General features: G+C 38.9%; 1 protein-coding gene across 1 annotated transcript in view; it reads left to right on the plus strand.

Moving 5' to 3' along the window:
- The window catches only part of LOC110154017 (plexin-A2-like), a 171,283-nt gene that overhangs the window by 68,833 nt on the left and 75,860 nt on the right, over positions 1-26,590 (plus strand). Inside the window, exons 11-14 of the mRNA XM_055165940.1 lie at positions 11,583-11,822; positions 15,567-15,710; positions 17,513-17,747; positions 25,479-25,621. Coding sequence (XP_055021915.1) covers positions 11,583-11,822; positions 15,567-15,710; positions 17,513-17,747; positions 25,479-25,621 — 762 coding nt within the window. The remainder of the gene's footprint in view (positions 1-11,582; positions 11,823-15,566; positions 15,711-17,512; positions 17,748-25,478; positions 25,622-26,590) is intronic.

Below are 26,590 nucleotides of genomic sequence, written 5' to 3' on the forward strand. Positions count from 1 at the left end.
GTGGTGATGTATGTGACGTAATCGTGTACACGACGTAAGCAGATCTGACCAGAGTTTTGTATCTTGAGGGCAGTGTAGATGGAAACACTACAGCGGAGCGTATTCAACTTTTCCACTCTGGAAGGTGATTTCAGATTTTTGCGTTTTTAAGCCCCTAAAACACCGTCAACGTCTAAACTAAAGCCACTACCGATAAAATATTTTGTCGATTTTACCCACAAGCGTTCTCGTGTGAACAGGCCCTAAACCCGGACTAAGGCAGGTCCAAACCAAGTCTAAATCAGGACTAAATTGGGCTCAAATCAGGACCAGACAAGGACAAGTATTACCACACTCTTAAAAGATTAAAAGAACATTACAGCAGTATGATGTAGCTTATTTATCATCACAGAAGTTCTGTAATATCATTCACACCCAGTTCATGCTATATATACAACCTAGTCAATGGTCCGCCAAATGAATACTGACATTGTGTCTTTGGGCAATACACTTAATTTGATTCAGTAGAGGTTTGGAGATGGGGTGTGGGGACATTTCAAGGGTTTAAAATCACATCATTCACATGTCTAGCCCAAAAACAAGTTATTGGGAATTTATAGTCTGAGTTTCAGGGAAGGTTACAGGGGCCTTTATGTTTGAAATTTGATCCATAGTTTATGTATGTATGTATTTTTTATATATATATATGTACTTAAAAGTAGCTGCACATACAGGTCCAGACTTGCCTTTGTCCTCATTTAATCTTTGTACAAATATAGAATCTATAACTTCAGCCGCCCCGCGTTGTATCACGAAGGCATAAGTTTCAGAGTGACTAAGTGTGGGGCTCTGAGTGTGAATAGCACTGCTTCAGTTTTGACAGCCGCCATCGCTACCACCGTCAAAATGAGTCACCGCGGCAACAGGTGATTTCATCCTGACAGCCTTTCTGTACATAAAACCCTCAACTTAAGTACTAGCAGCAAAGAGCATGAGAGATGTTATTCCAGTTTTTATTACTGGGTTGAAATAAAGGTGCATTGTGAAACTTTTTTTTTTGATAAAGGGTATACCAGCTGTTGTCTAATTCCCACAAGATTACGCAAGACACTAGTTTGGGTCTATGAGAATGAGTACCGTATTTTCTGGACTATAAATCGCTCCGGATTATAAGTAGCACCAGCCAAAAAATGAGAAAAGAAGAAAACATATATAAGTTGCACCGGACTATAAGTTGCACTTTTTGGGGAAATGTATTTTATAAAATCAGAGACCAGGAATTTCATCTAAATCCATAGAATTCTTCATCCTCTGTGTCACTTCTGTGCGACCTCCAGAAATAAATCGTAGATCCATGATATAAACAGAGCGCTGCTTCGTCCTCTGTGTAGCTGTCGTCAGACTCAGCATCAGTTCCAGTTAGAATTATTCCGGCCTTTCTGAATCTCGACAAGAGTTGAGATTCAATGGCGCACCCACCATTGCCATGAAGCTGTGTTCTCCATCCCCACTTTCCACAAGTCCTTACGCTTCTCGCTCACTCCAAACTTTCTTTCTGCTGCTCGATTACCGTTTTCGGCTGCATATTTCACTATTTGCGGCAAGACAGCGGCTTTTTCTGCAGGAGGCTTGCGCAGTAGAGTGCGAAGTGACAGTGGTACAGGAGTAATAGAAGCCCTCTCGTGGCTGTCAGTGTGAAAATTTTAATATATAAGTTGCACCGAAGTATAAGTCACAGGAAACACTCAAACCATGAAAAAAAGTGCGACTTATAGTCTGGAACATATGTATAATCCAGAAATTGTGGCAGTTCAATTCAAAATTTTGGCCACACACATACAATTCATACTTAGACAGGGATGGCCAAGTGTCTTGCCTAAGGATACAACAACTTTTTTAACCATCTGGAGCTGGAATAGAACCTTAACTTTTCTGGTATACTCCTTTTGGTAACTGTCACATATTAAAGGGCCATATTACACTATTTTCTGATCTATGTTATGGTGTTGTTTCCTCATCACAAACATGCCTAGAGTTGTGTTTCACAGTTCTTCTCTCAAACAGAAAATGCTCTGTTCCACATTGTGATGTCATGTGGTAATACAGAGTGCTCCACTGTGTTTTTAAACTCTATACACCTTCACTAGAATCATTTGGATCATTTCAGCCCTGGCATTGCCCATCTCTCTCTCTCTCTTTTTTTTTTTTTTACTTATTTTTATTATTATTTTTTTTAGTGCAGCTACATAGTTATGAAACAGCAGTAAAAATACAATACAAGTAAAATGCCAATACAGTTACAGTGTAGATACAGTCATACACATTGTCTCCTCATTTACTATTCATAATATACACTACACATACACTATATCATAACAGAAAAATCCTATTAAAGATAGTCATCCAGTTGAAATATAGGCTTAAATTGAAGACCATTTGTCCATGAATAAATCTGTTTTCATTTGTAACCTTGCAGTTATTTGCTCCATAAGATACACATTCTTTATTTTGTTTTTCCACTGGGTAATTGTGAGGGGCAGCGGCCTGAGCCAGAAGACGCTATCATTTTTTTTTTTTTTGGCAAATAAGAGTAAAATTTTCAGCAAATGAAAATGACTATTTGCTCTTATGTCATTTGGAAAAACTCCCAACAGCACAATAGATGGCTCTAATGTAATTTTAATCCCCAAACAGTTTCAATTTGCCCATCTCTTTTAACAAAAAGTAGAAAGGTAGCTGGAGATGTAAACAAACTAATAATAAAGGGTTACTTAAAAATGTGTGAATGAAACAAAACACAACTCCAGGTGTGTTTTTGAGGAAGTAACAGCATTCGAACATGGTTTAAAGCTCACAAGAATCCATTTTAGGCAACATAGGACCTTATTTCCATCTATTTATCTATTTACCTTTATTCATCTGTGCATAGATACATACATCTATATAATAATCTCTCTCTGTCTTAACTCTAACTCTCTCCTTTCACCTCTCTTCCTCTCTGCTTTCTTTACTGTCTTTTCCACCCTTCGTTTATCTCTCTCTTCCTCATTCCCTTTCTCCTTCCTCTCTCCTCGCTCGCTCACAGACCTCTGGATGCTTGAGTGGGCTGCAGCAGTAGTTCATAGTAATGTATTCGGCCGCGGGGTGAAGAGCCTTAGTGCCTTAAAACACTTTGGCTCTGTCCAACGGAAGAGAAAGAGAGAGAAGGAGAGAGGGAGAGAGCAAGGGAAGGAGAGGGAAGACAGATGAGGCCAAGATTCCAATTATTTTCTCTATCTGTTGACCTAAGTCCACTTTATCAATGCTGAACAATGGACTGGCCCTTCCTCTTACATGGCCCGGAGCAGAGAGGATTTTGGCAGTGTACTTAGCTCTGGCTTCTGTGGTAATGCATGCAAAGTTTAAGAAAGCAAGGTCTTCTGGCGCTAAGAAACTTAAAATAAATGAACTAAAAAGTATAACCAACATTTTGTAACTCACTATACTCAGAGTTTAAAAGGATGAGCGTTATATTGGTTGCAGTATCGGTAAGTTCATTGTATATTCGCTAACAATATTTTGGGTGTTTTTTTTGAGTAGACTCAGTAAAAATAGAAAGAGAGGAGGGTTATATGACTTATTTTATATCCCAGATACATACAGGGCTACTTCACCAACTAAATGCACAATACATTAGTTAAAAAGTTAATTTGATCTTTTGACAATTACTCATTAAAGGGACAGCTTGGAATTTTGGTCATAGGGCCTCATTTCCTAGTGAGCCAGAGAGTTGGAGACGTGTAGAGACAATTTTTGAAATATTCCATCCAGTCCTTGTATTTGCAGAGGTCACTGGTGCTAGGCTAGTGCATGTCAATGGCCATAGTTAGCCTGCTACTAAAAACAGTCTTACCCACTCCACAAAGCACCCGAAACAAAACAATTATTACACCAGACTGTCGATGTAAATGTCTGTGTTGATAGAATAATTTCAGAAGCAAAACCACCTTGCATTTGAAGGATTAGTCCCTCAATAGTCCCTCAACATGCAACGATTGATGCGATACAAGGTTAGAATAATATTTGAAATAAAACTGTCAACACAGACATTCACATCGACAGTCTGGTGTAATAATAGATTTGCTTCGGGTGCTTTGTGTAGTGGGTAGGACTATTTTTAGTGGCAGGCTAACTATGGCCATTGACATGCACTAGCCTAGCACCAGCAACCTCTGCAAATACAAGGACTGGATGGAATATTTAAAAAAGTGTCTCCACACATCTCTAGCACTCTGGCTCACTAGGAAATGAGGCCCTATGTCCAAAATTCCGAACTGTCCCTTTAAGCCACAATGTCTTGCCCAAGGACACAACAACAGTGCACAATCAACATCAGCTTTAGGCTTAGTGAGTGACTGTCTCCAACAATACAGACAGAACTTGATCTTTAAATAGTATTTGGGAAAGACTTTCAAACTAATTTATGTATATTTCTGACTTGCAGAATAGTGACATTTTTACACACTGTAGTTTCGCTCTTGACATTTGGCAGAAATTAGATGCTTGACTATTAATGAGACATTTTTATAAACATTACTTCCTGTTATAAAATGTTTTTAGAAGCGAGGGCTGCATAAATGTCACTAAAGTTTAATCATTTGTTTGACTTGCTTAATGATCCATAAATAGCGAAGTAGTAATAGTAGTAAAAGTAGCCATAGTAACACCTAGTAGTAGTAGTCGCTCGCAGTAGTAGTAGTAGTTGTTGTAGTAGCAGTAGTAGTACTTGTGGCAGTCATAGTAGTAGTACCACCCCTCATTATATCTGTATCCTTCTTTACTACCTGAGCCTATGCAGCTCTAGACTTTTTAATGGAGGACAGTATAAATCCACAGCAGTATATCCGCAGTATTTGGTTCTGTATATCTGCAGTATTTGGGTCCGGGCAGAGCAGATGGCAGTGGAGTGTGTCGTTGACTTGCTAATGGCTCTTGTTGTGAGTGACAGTCGGAGGAGGCTGCATCTGTCTATAGGACGTGTCACTGTGCCAAACACACGGGGCTGTGGATGGCATTAAAATGGAACTATGTGCTCTAAAAGTGTATATCGTCGAAACTTTTTACACCTGTCCTTACCCTCATTTCAGCATATACAGAGTGAAGTGCACAGACAGGTTATCACACAAAATATTGAATTGGTGTAGATTTGACTGAGCTGCCACACCTTTAACATTTATGCTGGCTCTGGATCGCATCAGATGTTATTTAAGTTAAGACTGCAACATTCTACTTTTGGAACATTTCAGCTGGAAGCCTGAGGACCTACATAAGTTGATCTAAGGGTCACATTTGGTCCCTGAGCCATAGTTTGGACACCCCTGAAAAGCAGAAAACAAAGGTATTAATTCTGTAATATTCACAACGGTGAGCAGGGTAGCCTCTCCACAGATCTTATCAGTAACTTCTGTAACTTGGCCATACTGTAGAACAGACCTGAGCATTGTACAGTTCCCAGTTCCCATATGACTCTTTGGTTGACTCTGATTGGCCAGTTAAAGATAATTTGGAATAAAAAAATTTAGCATATTTTATCATTTTACCTCATGCCTGGACTAAAACTGCATTGCTTTTATTTTGGAGGGTTTTTTTTAATGATTTTTTTTTTACCTGGCCCTCCACAATTAGGGCTGTAGAACATCCTGGTAAATCAATAACATCTCCATGGAGACAAGCAGGTGGCAGATCTGAAAAGTTACACTGTGCAGCTTTAGTGTTTGTCAGTTGTATCTGTATGTTGTGCAAAAGATATGGACATGTTTAAGCGACAGTTTGGAATTTTGGACATAGGACCTCATTTCCTAGTGAGCCAGAGTGTTGGAAACATGTGGTGATGCTTTTTTAAATATTCCTTCCAGTCCTTGTATTTGCAGAGGTCGCTGGTGCTAGGCTAGTGCATGTCAATGGCCACAGTTAATCTGCCACTAAAAACAGTCTTACCCACTCCACAAAACACCCGAAGTAAATCTATTATTACACCAGACTGTTGATGTGAATGTCTGTGTCAATAGAATAATTTTAGAAGTAAAACCAACCTTGCATTTGAAGGATTTATGTCTGAGCAGCAGCAGCGAGTTATATTTCCTGATAGAAAGCTTGGCAGCAGCGGACTGATATATGAGAAAATAGTCCCACAACATGCCACAATTCAGGCAATACAATGTTAGTTTTATTCAAACATTATTATATCAACACAGACATTCACATTGACAGTCTGGTGTAATAATAGATTTGCTTCGGGTGTTTTGTGGAGTGGGTAAGACTGTTTTTAATGGCAGGCTTAACTATGGCCATTGACATGTGTTAGCGTAGCACCAGCAACCTGTAAAATACAAGGACTGGATGGAATAATTTTAAAAGTGTCTCCACACATCTCCAGCACAGTGGCTCACTAGGAAATGAGGCCTTATGTCCAAAATTCTGAACTGTCCCTTCAAGAAAATTCATAATTCAGACAATCAAACTGTGAAGTTTCTAAAAGTTAGTTCAAACATTTGAATTTCAGTAATGGGTTTTGCCTTGGGAACCTTTATTTGAGAATTCTCATGTATTATTGTTCTTATGGTGGTTGGGGGTGGTTTTTATGTACTGAGGCTGGGAGATGAAATATGTTCTAAAAACTAATTTGAAAAATAATGATTGCTTTGAGCCAGGATAATAAGCTGTAAACACCAAGATAAATTGCTATTCATTTGTTGTAATAAGTTTTAGTTAAGTCCTGAAAATAGATTAACATCAGGCTTCCTTTGTGACTAGTGGGCATTATCTTCCAACTTACGTGCAAATAATGTTTAGACATTGTACAACACGTTTTCATATCTCAAAATGATCCTTTATGAGCGTGCTACTATGGAACATTTTATCATGAAACTGCACTTTAAATAGTCCCAGCCCCCTGTGTGGTTGCTCAAATCTATTTTTAAAAAGGCCTTATCGTCTCACTCTCGTCACTGTGAAATGCGAAAAGAATTTTGAAATGCCATGGAACCAGGAGAGGCAGAGGAGCCGGATCTGTGCATGTCTGCGGGCGTGATACAGTGAATTTGCTGCAAGAATAGATTAGCCCAAAAAGTAACACAATGTCTCATCAGCTTTTCTCACATCCGGAGTTTATTTTGGGATTCAATGGGCTCGGTTTGTGGCTTTCTACTGGTGCAGTGGATGTCATAAGACCACAAAGTACAATGGGTAGCTATGGATAAGAAATCAGGACTGCCGTCATAGTGATTAACAATTTTATAACAAAATATTATATCTTTTGAATAGGGAAAAGTCCTAAAATGTTGCATAGAAGAGGATGCTGAAACCCACGAATAAAACTCAGGATTATGTTGCCATATCTCTAGAATTTCAGCCTTATGTTAAACCAATGGAGGTTTTAAAATACTAAACCCAGAAGGGGGGAGGTACTCACTTAATGTATTCAGTTACATTTGCTCAGTTACATTTACTTGAGTAAAAAATTTACTTTTCAGTGTACCTTTCTAGCAGCATATATTTACTCATACTTGGGTGATATTTTTATTGAAGTAGCAGTAACTTGGGTAAAAGGTTTGGTTAATCTAAATGTTCCAGAAGTTTTATGTTGAGAGTATGAAATGATTTGCACCATTCCTTCAGATATGATTTTGTAAAAAAATAAAAATAAAAATCCATCCTTTCAAAATACCAGATTTTGCACATTATTTAATATTTTGTCTTTCCAATTATATTAACTTCAAATTATAAATAAGATGCTCCATCCAGGCAATTACTCTTTAAGTTACTCTTACTTGAGAAGTAGTTTTCCCAAATACTTTTTTGCTCTTACTTAATAAGTTAATGGACCACTACTATGTTCTTTTATTTCAGAGTATAAGATTATTTTGAAGTAATGTTACTTTTACTTGAGTACAATTTTTGGCTACTCCACCCATCTCTGGCTAAACCTAGGGTTCATTCCAAAGTATTCTGAAATTATTGTGCCCCAGCAGGCCCCTGGTTGTTTAGTGTTTTAGTACTGCTTTTGCTCGTGCATCTATATGGACATTTTACATGCTTCTACATATTATCCAGATTTTGCTAATTACGTTCAATTACACTAATCGTGCTGTGTAGGGTTATTGCTGTGACTAATCTGGAGTTGGCAGTGGTTCATTGGCAAATCTTTGGCCCGAAAACCCAAAGGTTGGCAGTAAAGCTTCAGCATCAACATGTGTATGTGTATGTCTGAATGTGTGTGTTTTACTCCGATAGACTCAGACTCATAAGAGGTGAAGAGTAAACACGAGTACGTGTCTTCTGATGAGTTGTATCATTAGCAGGTGGAGCAGTGACAATTGTGCTACTATTAATAATAATTATACATGTAAAAATGGAAATAGCAGGAGAACTGAGCTGTCTTGTTAAAAAGTTACAGCAATAGTAGCAACAGGAATAGATTTCTAGTGCTTCTGTTGCACTTGTGTCTGATATATTAGTAGCAGTCGCAGTAGTAGCAGCACTAGTATTAGTAGTAGTAGCAGTAGTAGTGGCAGCAGCAATAGTAGTATTAGTAGCTTACATCACCATCTCGCAGTAGTACTTGAGAAATGGCATCATGCATTTTACATGTTACAAGTAAATGTGAAGTTTGACTCGTCTAAAGTTTGGCTCTGGAGACACAGCGGTAGAGAGAACCATTTTCAGACTTTTTTGGCCAAGCGCTGTGCAGCAATCAATTCTCCGCCTACTTCCCCTCCAGACCTGAGAGAGGAGCCGGACAAACTGAAATCATAAAACACACTATTCTGTTTCTACCTCCAGGACTCTGCAATGTCTCTATACTTTGTAGTTGTTGTCCTCAAAAGAAGAATCGCTATTTCTTACAAGCTTTGGGGAGGCAATCCGGCCAATAAAATGGATTTAACGGCTTTTTCTGTGGATAAGTTTATTATGAGGTGATTATTGGTGGGCTTAAGTTCCCACAGGTTTGAATGGAGACTGCTGTGGTTGTGTTAACATGGCACTAGTGGGCGATTACAGGCGAGTGGTAGTGCATTTTGATAACTCTTATTTTTACTTGAGAGCCAGAGGGAAGAAAGTAAAGGTTTTTAGAAAGGTTAACTGTGAAATATTCCAAGATGAAATTTTTCTAGGCTGGATTTGTTGCATGGTCTATTGGAACATTATTTGTATATGGAGCTGAAATACCGTATTGAATTATATTTGCAAGACAGGGCCACAGATCCTGCACAAGTAACAGCAACAAACTGGAACAACCAGCATAGTAGATGGATTTTTCTGCATAACTTACAGTCTATATTATTAGTGTTTGATGCATTAAAGAATTGTATGTATTGCATTTTAATTACATAGTTAATTGCATTAATTTCAGCTACGTGGTGGCAAAAGAAAGTTCATTTCTGTTTACTGGACAAACATTTTGGAAGATGTTTTGCCACTCATCCATGCTTTACAAGAAACCACTCAACAATTCACACACGTTTTTCAAGTGTACATTGTGAGTGTTTCGCGAGGTGAGTTAAGTTTTTTACCCAAAGACATAACAACAGCATTCATTTGTGGGAGCTGCCAACCTGTGGGCCAGTGGATCTGACCTCTTTACCAATGATGTTTATGTCAAGAGCGGATTTGAACCGCCAACCTTTGGATCAGTGGACGCTCTAACAACTGAAATACTGTCATCTCAGCTAATGAAATAAATACATGTTCATCAACCACTGATCTGAAGGTTGGCAGTTTGAATCCTGCTCTTGACATGAGCATCATTGGTTGAGCGGTCAGATCCTCTGGCCCACAGGTTGGTGGTGCGATTCCAGCTCCCATAGATGAATGCTGTCGTTGTGTCCTTGTCGTTGTGGCAAGACACTTAACCCACCTGTGTCATAACCTGATCCTGTCAAATCTCAGAAGCAAGACCTGGGCCTGGTTAGTACTTGGATGGGAGACCTTTGGGAAAATCAATGGGGCAGCAGTCACAATTGTGTCATTGTGTCCTTAGACAAGGCACTTCATCCTCATTGCCTAGTATGAAAGTGGCGGTGGTGGTCGGAGGGGCCGATGGCACAGAATGGCAGCCATCTTCTGTCAGTCTGACTGGAGTGAATGAATAATGATCTGTAAAGCGTCTTTGTAACATATGTCTGTGAAAAGCGCCATATAAATAAAAACTTACTTACTTACCTTGCCCCTAGTGTGTGTGGGTGAGTGGTTCCTTGTTGTAAAGTGTTTTGAGTGCCTTGAAGGTGGAAAAGCGCTGTATAAAAATGTGACCATTTACCATTTTGTCAAACCTATAATATGCTGCTTATAAACATATCTTGTAAAATATTTAGTGAAAATCTGATACCATAGTACTAATGGAGTTATTACACTTTCATATTGCAGTGAGATGACAGAACACTTATAGACCAATTACAACTCTATTAGCGGTAGAGTCCCTAGAAATCACCACAAAAACCAAGCCCGCACTTTACCACATGAGATTCTGCTATTACTGGTATTTTCCTGAGTGCTAATGCTATTGCTAATGAATGCTAATGTAATGGGTACACCGTGTCTGAGGTCATCATGTCCTTATAGATCTCATTGCATTAAGATACTACTCCATCTGCATCAGAGCGCATTAACCATAGCTCTTCTGTGATTGGCTGACGGAGACACACTGACCTCATCAAATAGTCATTATGGTTTCTGTCAGAAGAGAAGTATGACAGTGAGCCAACTATTATGAAATGTTATAGACTGTTGATTGAGTCTAATATATATATAATATATTCAGAAATGATTATTAAATTATTATCAGTGATGTGTAAACTAAAACATAACCTTAGGAGGAGATGGAGAGGCTGAGGTGGTTTATGGTTTTGCGGCGAGGTGTGATTGGCTTACAGCAACAACAATAACCAAAAGTAATGTTAAATCTTTAAATATTTAGGTAATAGATGTCCTTTGCAAGCAACAAAATATCCAGATTTTGTCCTATATTATGCAAAATTTACGATGTTAGAATGCTGTTACCTCCTCCAACATTCCTGGAGTTGTGTTTTGTTTTGTACACACAAGTTTGAGTAGCCTTTTATTATTACATCTACATTTCCCAAGCTCAAAATGCTCTGTTCCACTTTGTGATGTCATGAAGCTGTAGTTTTCAAGTTAACAGCTACCTTTTACCTTTTGTTCAGAAGACATCGACCATACCAGGGCCGAAATCATCCAAATGATTCCAGTGAAGGTGTGTGGAGTTTATAAACACAGTGGAGCACTCCCTGTATTACCACATGACTTCACAAGGTTGAACTACTTTCAGTTTGAGAGAAGAACTCAACCTTAATATGTGTGTTAAACATGTGTGAATGAAACAAAACACAACTCCAGGTATGTTGGTGATGAGGAAACAACATTATAACATGTCAAAAAATAGCATAACATGGGTCCTTTAACGTTTCATATTTCTATTTTTTCTCAAATGTTAATGTTAAAGGGCTTACTTGAATGTACACTGTGATTTGAAAAGATAAATAAATACCAAATAGCATTTTTTGTGGCCCTTATGACCTGTTATGATCTTGTTTATGTTTTTGCAGGTCTGTAAAGTTCTCAACACCACGAGTATGAGCTGCTTTGCCCCCTCCCTGCTGCCCGAGTACCTCCCCGGGCTGGACTCCGTGAAACACGCGGACGAGTTTGGGTTCATCTTCAACAACGTGCAGGCTCTCCTAGTGTACAACAACACCAACCTGCTGTACTACCCCAACCCGTACTTTGAACCTCTCAGCACCACCGGAGTCTTGGAGCAGAAGCCAGGGTCTCCCATCATTCTCAAGGTATGGATATAGAAAATAGTCTACAAAATAATCCACGAAAAAGTATTCTAACTTTTCTTTTCAATCCAAGTTTCTAAAGAGTTGTAGCATCAAAGACAAGAGAGTGCATTCAGCTCTCCTATAGTCATGAGTAAAATCATATCAGGAATCGGAATGAACAAGAACAAGAACCCCAGAAGTCGTAGACCACGCACCGATCGATCAGCGAAGAGCCCTGAAGCCATGACGTCAAACTCAAGCGTCTGTCTGGGTCCCTTTTGTGGTACAGCACAACAGTAAACAAAGCGGTCGAGATGGATGTAGACGAAGCCAAACATTCTGTGCTGGCAACAATTCCCGAGATCGAGGCTTTAAAAGCTGGAACAAAGAAAATGTTTGGTGAATTTTATCAAGGGGAGAGACGTTATTGCCCTTCTTCCTACGGGATTTGGCGCATTACATACATCACAACCAAGTAGCGATTGGTTAAATAAAAAAGTACCCGCCTACCGTCGAGCAAATGAATGCTGTGAGATCAGACAGTTTCCACAAAGTGATGAATCAGGCTAATATATTGCATGATATTAGAAAATAATTAAAGGTGCATTGTGTAACTTTTCTGGTGGAGGGTTCGTCAAAATGCTTTTCTCAGTCGAGGTGTCATTGCTTTGTCTGTAATGTTTCACAGTATGGCATTCAACTTTTCTATCTTCATGGAGACCAAACCAGGCCAAGTTACAGGTCAGATCTATGGAGAGGCAACAATGCTGTCAACAATGCTGAGTCTTAGTTTTTTTTAGGTATTTTTGAGGCGTAAAACCAACTCTAGTTTAATAAATGTAAGGTAGAGCTGTTTAATGTCACACCGTGGAACATTTCATAGAGCAATGATACTGTATATCCATAGAAACAAGCAGGTGACGGACCCCCAAACAAAAAGTTACACAGTGCATCTTTTAGCCCACTCTCAAAATCACACCATTTCAATTAGAATACCCTTGCATTGTTCTCCCAAACTCATTCAGTCCACTCTGCATTTTTATTCAAGTCTAAATTCAGTTCATTCCAGTCTATTTTAATGAAAAAAGCAAAAAAGAAATAAATATTTAATCATGCAACGTTAATAATTTCACAATGCTCATTAAAACACAATTGTTAATGTCATTACTGGTGAATAACAATTCTTTACTTCTAAGAATCATTCATAAAATACGATTCTATAATTATTTGACCTTGAAAAGTGGATTGCCAAATGAATTTCAGATTTACTTTAACTTTCAGAGAATCATTGGGATATATTTAAGGTACGTTTTATTGTCCGTTATGTAAATTTGTCCTAAATATTCAACCCATTCTTTAATGCTCCTGGGGAAACGTGGCTGGAGCAATCGGCAAGTCAAGTGCAAGTTTTTAGATTTTTAAAGCAGACCTATTCAGCAAAATCGACTTTCCAGCGCTTTTACCCATGCTATAGTTGTTTCCTTTTCTCAATTACCCTCTCGGAGTGGTTTTTGGAGTCATTCAAGCTTGTTTGAGCAACCTTTATTGCTTATTTTCAAGACGCAGTTCTCCCCTTGAACGTCGTTTTAATCGCCACCAGTGTACGCCTACTCCTCTGTACTCACTTCGTCCTTCAATTTTATTTTCTTAAGCAGTTATACATGTATTTAGGCAGCGTCGCATAGTCATTTTGGTACAAATCTTCACAGCTCTTTGTTGTGATGACATTTACGGCGACGTCATCTCCCATTGCGCACCGCCGTTTTCAGCAATGTTTCTTTTATTAAGTCGTTTTAGATGAACATCGCGATTTAAAACGTCCGGATTATGACATAACGATCCGCGGGCGTCGTCGATTAGAACTCTACAGCAGGCCCGAGCGCAATACGTCTTCTTTAACACACTGAAAAGACAGATCGCATTCACTCGCAACCCGCTATAACCCACTAACTAACTGACGCCAGGATGAAAAGACACCATACGTTACTCTGTCCCGTCAGCGGTCCTAACGTGAAGCCTGATGGATGTGTAATTGAATTCAGCGGCCTTAACGTGAACTGCGAGCTTAACATAATATTATATCCTCCATTGTCCCGTGTCCAGCTGTTCCCTCACGCTATCCGCTGATGTCTTTGTCCAGAGCTGTCCACTGACTCTCATTCACCGTGCTGTAGGTCACATATGGGCTTTTCTATTCTCACTGTAGCGTGTGATGAGACCCCTGCTGTGTCACTGCTACAGGCCAGAGGTGATACACTAATATAATAGATCAGAGTAGACTTCATCTGGCAGATTTGGACTGTTTTACCATAATATCGTGACCACCTGGTACCCACAACTTATATTTAGTTGCGTTTATTAGTTTATTTATTCATTTTGATCAGATTTAAGTGGCAAAAATACTACTTGATTGCGAATGGTTTCTCGTACTTTTTATGTCTCTGTTTTGTTTTGTTTTGTTGCACTATAATAAATGTCTGATTGATTGTGTAATAGTTTGCTTTTTAAATACAATTGTAACTTTTGTTATGTTTAAACTAAAATCATTTCAAATTTTTATTTCAGTTAGTCAGTAGTTTGGTGTTAAAAATGATTAGATGTTCTGACAAAATTGCAACGGATAACGACCGTTTCCGGTTTACGTGACTTCTGTGACTGTGATGCCGGACTTTTTGCACTGCATATGGACTGAAACAGGACTGATCCAGGTCCGGGACCAGAACGGGACTAAGACCGAGACCAGACCAAGACTGAGACCAGGACCAGAGCGGGACTGAGACCGGTACCAGCGCGGGACTGAGACCGGGACCAGACTGGGACCAGAGTGGGACTGAGACTGAGACCAGACCGGGACCAGACTGGGACCAGAGCGGGACTGAGACCAAGACCAGACCGGGACCAGACTGGGACCAGAGCGGGACTGAGACTGAGACCAGACCGGGACCAGACTGGGACCAGACCCGGACCAGACCGGGACCACACAGGGACCAGACCGGGACCAGACTGGGACCAGAGCGAGACTGAGACCAAGACCAGACTGGGACCAGACTGGGACCAGAGCGGGACTGAGACCGAGACCAGGCCGGGACCAGACCGGAGGCTCAGAGCTCAAGGCAGGGCCAGAGCTCGAAGCTGAGACCCTGCAGAGGCTCGGACTCAAAGCTCGGAGTCCGCTCTGGTCCTGCTCTGGTCCTGGTCTGGTCCTGGTCTGGTCCTGGTCTGGTTCCGGTCTGATCCCGGACCTGTATCAGTCCTGGATTAGTCCGTATGCAGTGCAAAAGTCTGGCATCACAGTCACAGAAGTCACGTAAAGGGGAAATGATCGTTATCTGTTTTTTCCATTCTTCATTTAAACACAAAATTGAAAACTGAAAAAACTAATTGTTATCCATTTTGACAAATTCTGAAGAAAACTGTTGTTTTTTTGTTTTCTTATTTTTGGTTTTATATTGAAAAACAAATGAACGAACACAGATTAGATACAAATATTGGCTGGAATTTTTTTAACAACACACTTTACAAACATAAAAAACTATGCTGATCATATTATTTGAAACAACATACAAATCACGTATTACTTTTATGTTATTAAATCTTCGTTAAATAACCATATTGCAGCCGCTCTTTGAAGTCTTTGTCCAGGCCTCCTGCTCTTCCCCTCTCCCCCTCTTCCTCTCTTTCACACTGTTCTGGGTGACATATTGGCTTTATACTCTCACTGTACCATATGATCTTACCCCCTGCTGTTTTGTTTTGCCGCCTCAGGGCAGAAACCTGGTGCCGTCGGCCTCTGGTGGCGTGAAGCTGAACTACACCGTCCTAATTGGGGACACGCCCTGCTCCGTCACTGTGTCTGAGAGCCAGCTCCTGTGTGAGCCGCCCAACCTCACCGGACAATACAAAGTCATGGTCAGTTCAGACTTAATGGATTTACCTTTTTTATGCAGGATTTATGTTTTGTTTCTTCAAAAATCATGCATCTATTTGAAAATATAGAGATACTGTATAAACAGCTCTGAGGTCAAAATATGTTCGCTCTGTGTTGCCTGCGTCTAACTATAAAGCTTTTTATATTTGTCAGGAAGTGTGTGGTTAGCATGCTAGTTGTTGTTAGCTTTCCATCATGGCAAAACTCCACTCTGTTTTGTGAAAGTGTTGAAAAGTGCTTATAAAGTCACCACAGTAACGAGTTCTGTTTTTAAACTTTTTAAAACAGATACAGTATTTTTAATGGATAAATACCATTTGAGAAAGATAGTTATGCAAAAAATAATCACATCTTTTAAAAAAGGAAGGAATGTACATTTCTCTATTTATATGCAGCATATAACTGAAAGAAATGATTCAACAGTTTTGTTTGAAGTAAAAATTAGTTGTGTGAGCCACCCAACCCCTGAATACAAAGTCATGGTCAGTTCAGATTTAATGGACTTATCTCCTTTATTGAGGGTTTATTATGTCACCATAAATGAATAGAGCAGTCTATAAAATACACAATTTACACATTCACTGATGCATTTGCTCATTTAAAGACAAATTATTCTCCACTGGCAAAATATTTCAAAGAAATAACAGAAATGACTTATTATTTAAATTCAAGATATTAGCTACATTGCCTGGAATGTTCCACAGTATGGCTTTAGAGTTATCCATCTTGTCTATTCAGTTAGAAGTTTCAGTTGCTCTTTACAGTTGCATACCTTTAAATAGTGCACCTTTAAAAAGAAAAGAGTGTTTAAGAACCAGCTGCTTTGATCCTCTAAACTTCACCATACAAAGTGCTGGTCTTTTCAAGCATAATAGACTTATCTGCACGAGCATTCACTGCTGTTCTGCTATAAGATAGTTCATCTTTTTTTAGTCATGAACTGTATTATTGTGTGGGCCTTCCATTGTTTATTCCACAGCAGGAGACGTGTCAGAGGCAGAGCAGGGAGGTGCAATCACGGTCAAAAGGTTCAGTCAGAATCCACAGCAATTATTTTGAGATCTGAGTTTTGCTTATAGTCCAGCGCGGTCAGTCCCTCTCAGCAGCACACTGTGAATTATGTGTTCATATTCAGCTCACTTTATTGTCTTTTCTTATGCTAAATCTTATGACTCATTAGGCCTTATCCATTACTTTTATGTGGGAAATGAATACTTCAGCATGAATTAAATGCATGAAAATAAAACACCAAAATGTTATATTTGCAAAAAAGTATACTCACAGACTGATTTGCTCATGTTTCAAAATTAGCATAATTATTGATTATTCCTCAATTATTCTTATTTCATTTGCACACTTATTTAAAAATATGAATATTATTCAAATTATAACATTGAAAACAACCTATAATTGCCAACTATAAAACTATAATCTGCAGTCATCTAATGTTAATTTCTATAGAATGTCTACAGGTTGTGTGTGGGCTGGTATATATATATATATATATATATATATATATAATATATATATATATATATATATATATATATATATATATATATATATATTTATTTATTTATTTATTTATTTATTTATTTATTTTTATTTTTTTTTTTTTAGGCCAAAATTTTATAAATTACACACACACACACACACACACACTACTGGTCAACAGTTTTAGAACACCATGCTTTTTCCAGTTTTTGACCAAAACATATTCTTAATGTATTCTAATCATCCATAATGAAATGTCTCTAAACATGCTTGTATCCTGTGTGTATAGGTGCAGGTGGGGGGTCTCCACGTGTCCCCCGGCTCAGTCCACATCATGTCCGACTCTCTGCTCACTCTCCCGGCCATTGTGAGCATCGCGGCTGGAGGAGGGCTGCTCCTCATCATCGTCATCCTTGTCCTTATCGCCTACAAGCGCAAGTCCAGAGAGAATGACCTAACGCTCAAGAGGCTGCAGATGCAAATGGACAACCTGGAGTCCAGGGTCGCCCTGGAGTGCAAGGAAGGTATGTGTATGCGCTAATTAAAGGCGAGACGCTTCACAGTAAGAAGGCCTTAAGTTTGATTCCCAATATCTGGGCATTTTTGAAAGTTTACATGATTCTCTCTGTGAGTGGGTTTTCCCTGGGTCTGTCCTGCACTACAGGTAAAATCCTCCACCTGAGGCTTCCTCTAGCAGCTCACTCCTCCTCACAGGGTGCTCCAGCAACACTGGTTGTTCAGATGCAGAGATGCATCTGTAATTAACAATAAAAACATATTTTTTCAATAGTCAATAGTCCCTATAAACAGGAAGCTGAAATCCATGGATTCTTCGAGTGTGGGTGACTCCCACTCCAGCACTGCACAATGCATTATGAGTGTAGTTTTCTTAGAATATTCATTTTAAAGGTTGGACCCACACATGTACACTGCTCTCCACATAATAAATAATGCAGAGAAGTTTTCTTTCCCCATCTGGGCCATACACTCCTTTAGTTCTATATCACATTTGCACTTATAGCTTGTGTCACTTAGCCCTGCATGTGACCCGCCTTGTACTTAACTGTTTCTATTTCTATCCACAGTTTTTCTTAGTAATCCTATCCTTTCCAATGCAGGCAGCTTTATCAAAAATGTATATAATGAATTTTTGTTATAAAATTAGCTTTCGTCCAACCAATGTGTAAGTCCTTCTACATCTTAGTGGAACACTCTAGTCTATACCATCCATTGTGGCTATTTGCATAATTTATCTAGCCTATAGCGGGCATGTTAGCATTATCTCTCCTCTCTGGATTCCACGACCTATGTCCCAGTGCACGGCCGGAGATAACCTAATGAAGATTTTCTATCTGATTGTAATCTCCCTGAAAGATTAAGTGGCCTATTGAGGTTTAATGTGACCAGTTACACTATTAGGCTGATCTATTAAACAGGTCAAAGTGAACGGTGGAGCCACTTTGATTTATTTATAATGGCTACTTTCAGACACAAAGGGTCAATAAATGGATAGGTTACTTGGTTTAGTGGTTTCTTACCGCTATAGCATACACCTCTGCTTTATAGGTTCCAACTCATAATTCAATAGTTCTGATATTTAGTACCTTTTATTCACTTATTAGCATAATTGTAACTGTCAATCAGAAATACATCGTGTGGGTCAATGTGGAATGTTAAAATGATGTAGTGTAATCGATTATAGGTTAAAGGTGCACTAGGCAACTTTTCTGGTGGAGGACGCTGCTTGTCTCTATGGAGATGTTATTGCTCTTCCTGAAATGTTCCGCAGTATGGCAGCATTACCAGTTATATTTTATTGCCAAACATACATTGGAATTCTTACTCTGAGTGGGCTTGCCTTTCCACAGATGTGACCTTTAACTCTGTCCAGTGGCTTCTCCTTCTTGTTCCCATGCTGATATATCTTTTTAATGCGACACTGTGGAACAGTACAGGCAAAAGCATGGAGTAAAAGCATGGAGACAAGCTGGTGAGTGGGCTCCTACATTGTGCACCCTTAACTAATGGTAATTTGTCATCTAAAAACAACTATACTGGAACCAATTAAATGTGAATAAAGTAGTGCCTGGTCCAAGACTAAAACCTAAAACTAATATAAGAATAAAACAGGACCCGAAAAAAGAAATTACACATTTTAAGGGGCTATCCTTAAAGGACCCACATGATACCATTTTCTGATCCGTGTTATAATGTTGTTTCTTCATCACAAAAAACAGTTGTGTTTTGTTTCTTGTTACCTGGCAGATTTAGGCTGAGTTCTTCTTTCAAACTGAGGCAGCATCTACATTAGTACGTATTTGAGTCGTTTTCGTTGCGGATGCAGTGTTCGTCCACACTAATCCGATGGAAAATGTCTCCAGAAACATCTGAGTACAGATCTGATGCACTGTGTGGACGCCTGAAAACGTTGATACACTGATGTAGGAGCTCTAGTTGCATCCTTTTTGGACCACGTCACTGTGATTTGCGCCTTGCTGATTCGTGACATCGGTCATGTGACTTTATTGCAGACAACAGTTTAAACAAACCATAGACAAACAGGAAACAGCGTAGCTAGAGCTAGAAGACTGTTCACGCTTGCCATCTTCCTCGGCTCGAAATTGGTTGCTGCAACTTCAGACACAGTGCTCCACTTTCTTTTTTCTACCACCCATGTGACGTCGTGACATCATGATGACATGAGGCCAGCGTAGTCATGTGACTAGCATTTCAAGCAGTTTTGCATTACTGTGTGGATAGGGAAGGCTTTGATTGCGAAAACAGAAAACGACATCTGGATACAGTGATACAGTGATACAGTGAAATGGTGATTCGTGTAAACGTAACCTGAACAGACTCTGTTCCACTTTGGGTTGTCATGTGGTAATACAGGAAGTGCCCCACTGTGTTTTTAAATGCCATACTCCTTCACTAGAATCATTTAGATAATTTCAGCCCTGGAATTGCCAATCTCTACTGAACTAAAGTTAAAACGTAGCTCTTAACTTTGCAACTACCACTGCATGACATCACAAGGTTGAACACAGCATGTTGAGCTTTGGAAATGTAGCTAGATTAATAATAAAGGAATAGTCAAACATGTGGATGAAACAAAACACAACTCTGAGTATGTTTTTGATGAGGTAACAACATTTTAACATGACTTAAAACTCCCAAGAGTCAGTTTAATAAAACATTAAAATCTGCAATGCCTTTACTTTTTGTAATTGACAAGAAAAAGCCATGTGAAATAGCCCTGCAACACCTCTCCTTCCACTCCGCAATTGGCATTTTAACTTTGCTGCCATTGCTAAAATAAAAACTGCTTGTCCAGAAATGTCATCACCGCACCCAATCAGCAAAAGCACCCTTATATCAAACCTTGTATTCACCTCTGTGTGCTATAGATTTCATCACGCTTTTGGACCTTATTACCAGCTCTCCCCTCTAGCTGCCCTATCCGCCCCACTCCGCGTTAGCATGCAGCCCCATCGCCGTCATCCCCCTCTATCTCTTTAATACCACCACACGTACATGCCACTATAACAAGGGAAATCAGACCCGAGCCCGAAGCGGTGAGAAAAAAAAAAAAAAAACGAGAAGATTACCGTTTAAACCATTAGCGGTGACTCGGTGCGCGCTGTGACTTGAGGGCTGGATTTGACCAGCTATCCCGGGACGCTGGTGTCTATATGTGTGTTTGTCTGTGTCTCAGGGCAGGTAGAGTTGGGAGGCGACCACTGCTTTTGTGATTGGCTGAGCGCAGGGAGTCGTACCCCCCACCTCAGGGTAAAAGGCGCAGAGTAGACACCAGACTAAAGCCCCGAGTGAGATTCAGACCGGGATGGAGCCAATTAACTACCTCTCACCTGCTGTTACAGACTGATACGACGCACAGGGGCCCCGACTACAGGCAATTTACACACTGGTATATAACACTGAGAGAGGAGCAGGGCCGTGTTCAGCTTTGGCGGGGACCTGTAGGATATGTCTTTTTGGGCCCCCTTAAAATAGTATAACTCCATCTTCCTTATATGATCCAAAATAATTTCAAAATATATTAAATTATTTTATACTTTTCTTTTTCTTAGATATAAATAGTCATTGAAAATATGAAAATCCAATGTTTCAGCTACACAACTGATGATTTGAGCCGGCAAATAATTATACTAACAATTTGGACTGCTTTCCCTTGAATGTTCCACAATATGGCATTAATTCCCATCTGTCTTGTATTTATTCAGATAAATGTGTTTTTTATTATTAAAATACCATGAAAAACATGCATTCTTATTGTGAGTGGGGACGCCTCTACACAGATCTGACCTGTACTTGGGAAGGTAATGTCTCATGTTTGTATCCTTGGAGATTATAATGTCTAATGCCATTCTGTGGAACATTCCAAACTAAGTAATTTCCATGGAGACAAGCAGGTGGTGTACTCTCTATCAGAAAAGTTGCATAGTGCACCTTTAACTGCACCTTTAATTGAAGTTATTTTATGTTATGTACAAGAGGCTTAAATCCATTTCTAAATTAACAAAACTGTGAAAAAGCTACAATAAATAAATAACACAATGAAGCACTTATCTGGTATTTATTATATTATTATAAGTGATAAAAGGTATTTATTTGAGAGACTGGCGCCATCTAGTGCCTCCACTTAATTTCATTTCTCTCCAGTGACTAGGTCAGGAATCTGAATACACTAGATGGTTCGCAAAAACCCTGGAAGTGTGAGTTCAGGCACCAGCCAATCAGCAAAGAGCCATACATTCTGTGTTGTCAACGATTCCCGAGATCAAGGATTTAAAGCTGGAACAAACAAATATTTGGTGAATTTCATTAAGGGGAAATACGTTATTGTCCTTCTTCCTACGGAATTTGGGAAAAGCAATACCAGCTGACCTTGTTAGCCACGCATTACATACGTCATGACCAAATAGCAGCGACTGTTTAAATGAAAAAAAGTACTCGGTTACTGTTGAGCGAATGAATTCTAATGCTACAAGACCAGACGGTTTCCTCAAAGTGAAACCGTCGGATGAATCAGGCTAGGTATTTATGAATCATAGCTCAAATTGGATGGTACTACAAAACAAAAAGAAGTTTGCAGTGTTTCCCACAGTTTTCTACTCAAGTTTCTACTCTGCTCTGGTGGCATAAGCGATCCATTGTTGAATAATTTAATTTAATACAATATTGTGGTATATAAATGTCATTTATTGCCTCTGCTGCACAGAAAAGCCCAGATTATAGATGGTTTATTCTATGTTTATGATGACACTGCAGACATAAAGCATTATTTGTTTTGTCAAATTTTTACTCAGCTAGACTATGAGGGTGAAAGTTGGACTAAGGGGGGGTCACCATAGTCTCCTCTATTAATGGGAAATACTGAGTTCCACAAGTGAAAAGAAAATGTACTTACAGCAAATATTGGACCCCAAAAACTTCTGTCCCATCTATTATTTATACTATGATAAACCAATGTAGTTGTGGTACACTTCATCCCACATAATAATTAATTCTCAAGGTCTGTTTTTTGGTATCCCCTCGTGGCTGGTGGGGTAGAGGAAAGGTAGTGGAAGTGTAGAAATAACTACATGTAGTGCTGGGGCTGTCAGGTTCATCATGAGGGTAAATAAAGATGAAAAAGGATGGCTGCCTTTGCTCCGTTGGTTTAGGCACAGGTTCATTTGTATGCAGTCTCGTCTCAAGTTCGCTCACGGCTCACGGCTCTGTCTGCCGCTGATTCTTTAGAGGAACCGATTCACCCTTTGAATTTGGAGCCTAATTGCACTGCCTTCCCCCATCACCTATCTCACCCTATGTAAAAAATAAGTTTTATTATTTTTCCGTGCAACTTTACAGCAACCGGGACTGCCAAAAATTCAGTAAAACTTTAAGGTAACACTTTATTTTAGGGTACATTAATCTAACTACCTGCTAATTAGCACAGTTGTAGATTGTTAATTTGTCATTAATTAGTATTTATTCAGCCCTTATTGATGTCTAATTCCACATAAGCTTATTCTGCTGTTAGTTAGACATTTACACTTTCCTATTAATACACTCCTTATTCCTGCTTATTAGTATGATACTAGGCCAGAGGTGTCAAACATATGGCCCAGGGGCTGGATCTGGCCCCCCCAATACCTTTAATCTGGTCCTCGGCTGATTTTCTACTAAAATATTTTAATTATATTTTCTATTAAAACATTGGTAATTTTCTGTGGTGTTTATCATAGCAGTGTCTCCAGCATCTCTGTACGTGGCCCCTCCCACCAGAGCAGCACAAATGAAGACTTGTCTCTTTCCAAACGCTCTTAAAGGACGATCGTTTTGACTGTTGACTGTGACACCCTCATCAGCAAAATGTCCAAAATGAGAAAAGTGGAGCCAAGTGCAGGATTTTCCAAAAAAAACAGACTTATTTTTATTTGCATATAAGTTAATGTTAAAACATTGTGTTGAAATTGCATTTTTCTTAATATTTTTAATATTTTATAAATTTTGTAAAAAAAAAAAAAAGAGTTCATTAATTAAAAAAGATGTCTGTAATAGATTTGCGTTTCTCTGCACAAATATTTGAACTTATTGTTATTTTTGGGGTTTATGTGCCATGAGTTTTAATAAAAATGAAATACATCTATTTTATCAATCAATCAATCAGTCAACAACTTCATTTATCTCAAAGGGCAATTCAGTTCACACATCTCTGGTCGTGCACAATCTATAAATAATAAAAGAAAAAGAAAAACAGATGCCATACATACAAACCTCAGTGCATTAGGGACACAATAGCAAATTCACTTTCCACTTAAAAGCTTTATGGCAGAAGGAATAAAAGATATGGTCGCACGCTGTGGAGCGCCCCCTGCGATTTTAATCATGAAAAGAGTGAATATGTCAAGTTTCTTACCACTAAATACCAAAAAGTACTCTTAACAATATATCAAAAAAGCAGCCCATATTAACGATACTGTATCACCAAATTTAGTATCACAATATAGAGATATTTTGATATTTTTGCACACCCCTAATATAGAAAAGTAAATTGTTAAAACGTGCATTGTGTAACTTTTCTGGTGGTCAGTCCCTCAAATGCGTTGAGATGTTGTTGCCTTGTCTGGAATGTTCCACAGTATGGCATTAAACCTTTTTTTCTTCATGGAGACCAAACCAGACCAAGTTACAAGTCAGGTCTATGGAGAGGCAATTCTGCTCACTGTCAGAATGTTGTTTTTGGAGATGTTTTTGAGCTATAAAAGCACCTGTAATTGAAAAAAATGTAAGATAGAACTGTTTAATGTCATACTGTGGAACATTCTAGGCAGAGCAGTGACATCTCCATAGAAACAAGCAGGTGACGGACCCCCAATGAAAAATGTACACATTGCACCTTTAACTCTTATTTGTGTTCCAATCTGAATCTTGTTAAACATAGAGCTATGAAGCATGAAGGGAGAAACTAAATAACAAATGTCCATGTATTTCTAACTGTTTACTTTGACAGCAGCCAATTCTAATTTTCTTGCATTGTTAAATCTTAAAAAACTATAAATAAATAGTATTGTCGTTCCCTTCTGTCATATTTTTGTTATTCTTTCCACAATTGGTGACTGTCACGAAATTATGTCTATGAATCTGTCTTTTGAACAAATAGGCTTAAAAGACTAAAGAACAGCTTGACAAATTTGCGCGTGGAAATCAAATGTTTTTCTGTGAATATTTTTTCTTCTACAAAGTGCGGCTTTGAGTTTTGAATCATCAAGCTGTATCATATTTTAGACACGCACTAATACCTGCCACCAGAAAAGTTATCGTGGAGGATCCGCCATCTAATTATCTCAATGCTGTTATTGTTTTGCCTGGGATGTTCCACAGTATGGCATTAATTATGGCATTATTTATTCAATTACAGGTGTTTTTATTATTATTGTGAGCAGGTCCACTTCTCCACAGATCTTGGCCTGGTGATGTGGCCTGCTTGTCTCCATGGAGATAGTTAAATGAAATGTCATTAAATTAAATAATACAGATCATATATGGGAAAATCAACATAGGGGGGAAGTGGTGGGCCCATACCGGAAAAGATACGCAATGCAGCTTTAAGTTCCTAAGCCTAAATCATTCTTAATATACTATTTCTTCATAATGTATTAAGCCTTTGCTCATGCTTCATTAGACTACTTGAAGTGCATATGGTTTGATAATGACAGAAGATCACGTTTTGTCTTTCCTCCTTCCAGCGTTTGCGGAGCTGCAGACAGACATAAATGAACTGACCAGTGACTTGGACCGGGCGGGGATCCCTTATCTGGACTACAGGACGTACGCCATGAGGGTCCTGTTCCCCGGCATCGAAGACCACCCCGTCCTCAGAGAGCTCGAGGTAAGATATCTCACTTTAGGATTGATATAGAGCAGCAAGAGGTGAGGTACAGACAAAAATACAACATGGAGGATGAAATCACTGCAAGGATTAAGCAACAAGGAGCACTGTGTTAGGGTTAGTGTGGTAGTTTTGTTTACTTTTGTTCAGTAGAGATTGGATATTCCAGGACTGAAATCTTCCAAATGATTCCAGTGAAGCTGTATGGAGTTTAACTACGGCTGGGCGAGCAAAAAATATCTTGATAAATTTTGCTATATCCCGATATACGATATGTATCTTGATATGTGTACAGGAAAAATAACCCCCCCAAAACTCCTGCAAAAACAAATATGTCAAATCCCACAAGGTCTTTTTTTTTACTGAAGTGCAAGAGGCAGGCAGTTCATGTAGGAACAAAGTGCTTCTGCCACATTTAAGATTACAAAAAATCCTTGATTACATAAATAACAATTTAACTGTAAAATAGAAGAAATAATACATATTGCCTTCTTTTCATTCATAAATAAAACAACTCAACTCAAGCTCATCTTTGCATTAACTCTGTTCACCATATGATAACCTTGAGCTCCTTTAGCAGAGGAAGATCAGGAGGTTCCTTATTTTAACAGACCCATGTTTCTCACCAGCGTAAGGAGCTATGAGGTTTCCCACAATCCACTGCAGATCAAACTGAATGTTTCCAAACACTATTGTACAAGTTACACTGCAGCAAATTATTGATTAAAATCCTCTGCATAAATAAACTTTACATTACTAAACTTTACAACACTTAAAGCATAAGGACTATAGAGCCACATCAGCCCGTTAGAGATTATAATGTGTTTAATGCAGTTTTGCGCACGTGTGTTTACGTTTTACAGAAACAAAACTGAAAACCACATGGCTAATTTGCATAAACATGCGTTCAGCTTCTTTTGGACTAAAGGACACGACTCAGTGGAATATGAGGATGTTCTGCTGATGGTC

Source organism: Boleophthalmus pectinirostris, unplaced genomic scaffold (assembly GCF_026225935.1).
Source record: "Boleophthalmus pectinirostris isolate CB_2022bp ecotype Guang Dong unplaced genomic scaffold, ASM2622593v1 HiC_scaffold_8, whole genome shotgun sequence".
In the NCBI taxonomy this organism is placed as follows: domain Eukaryota; kingdom Metazoa; phylum Chordata; class Actinopteri; order Gobiiformes; family Gobiidae; genus Boleophthalmus; species Boleophthalmus pectinirostris.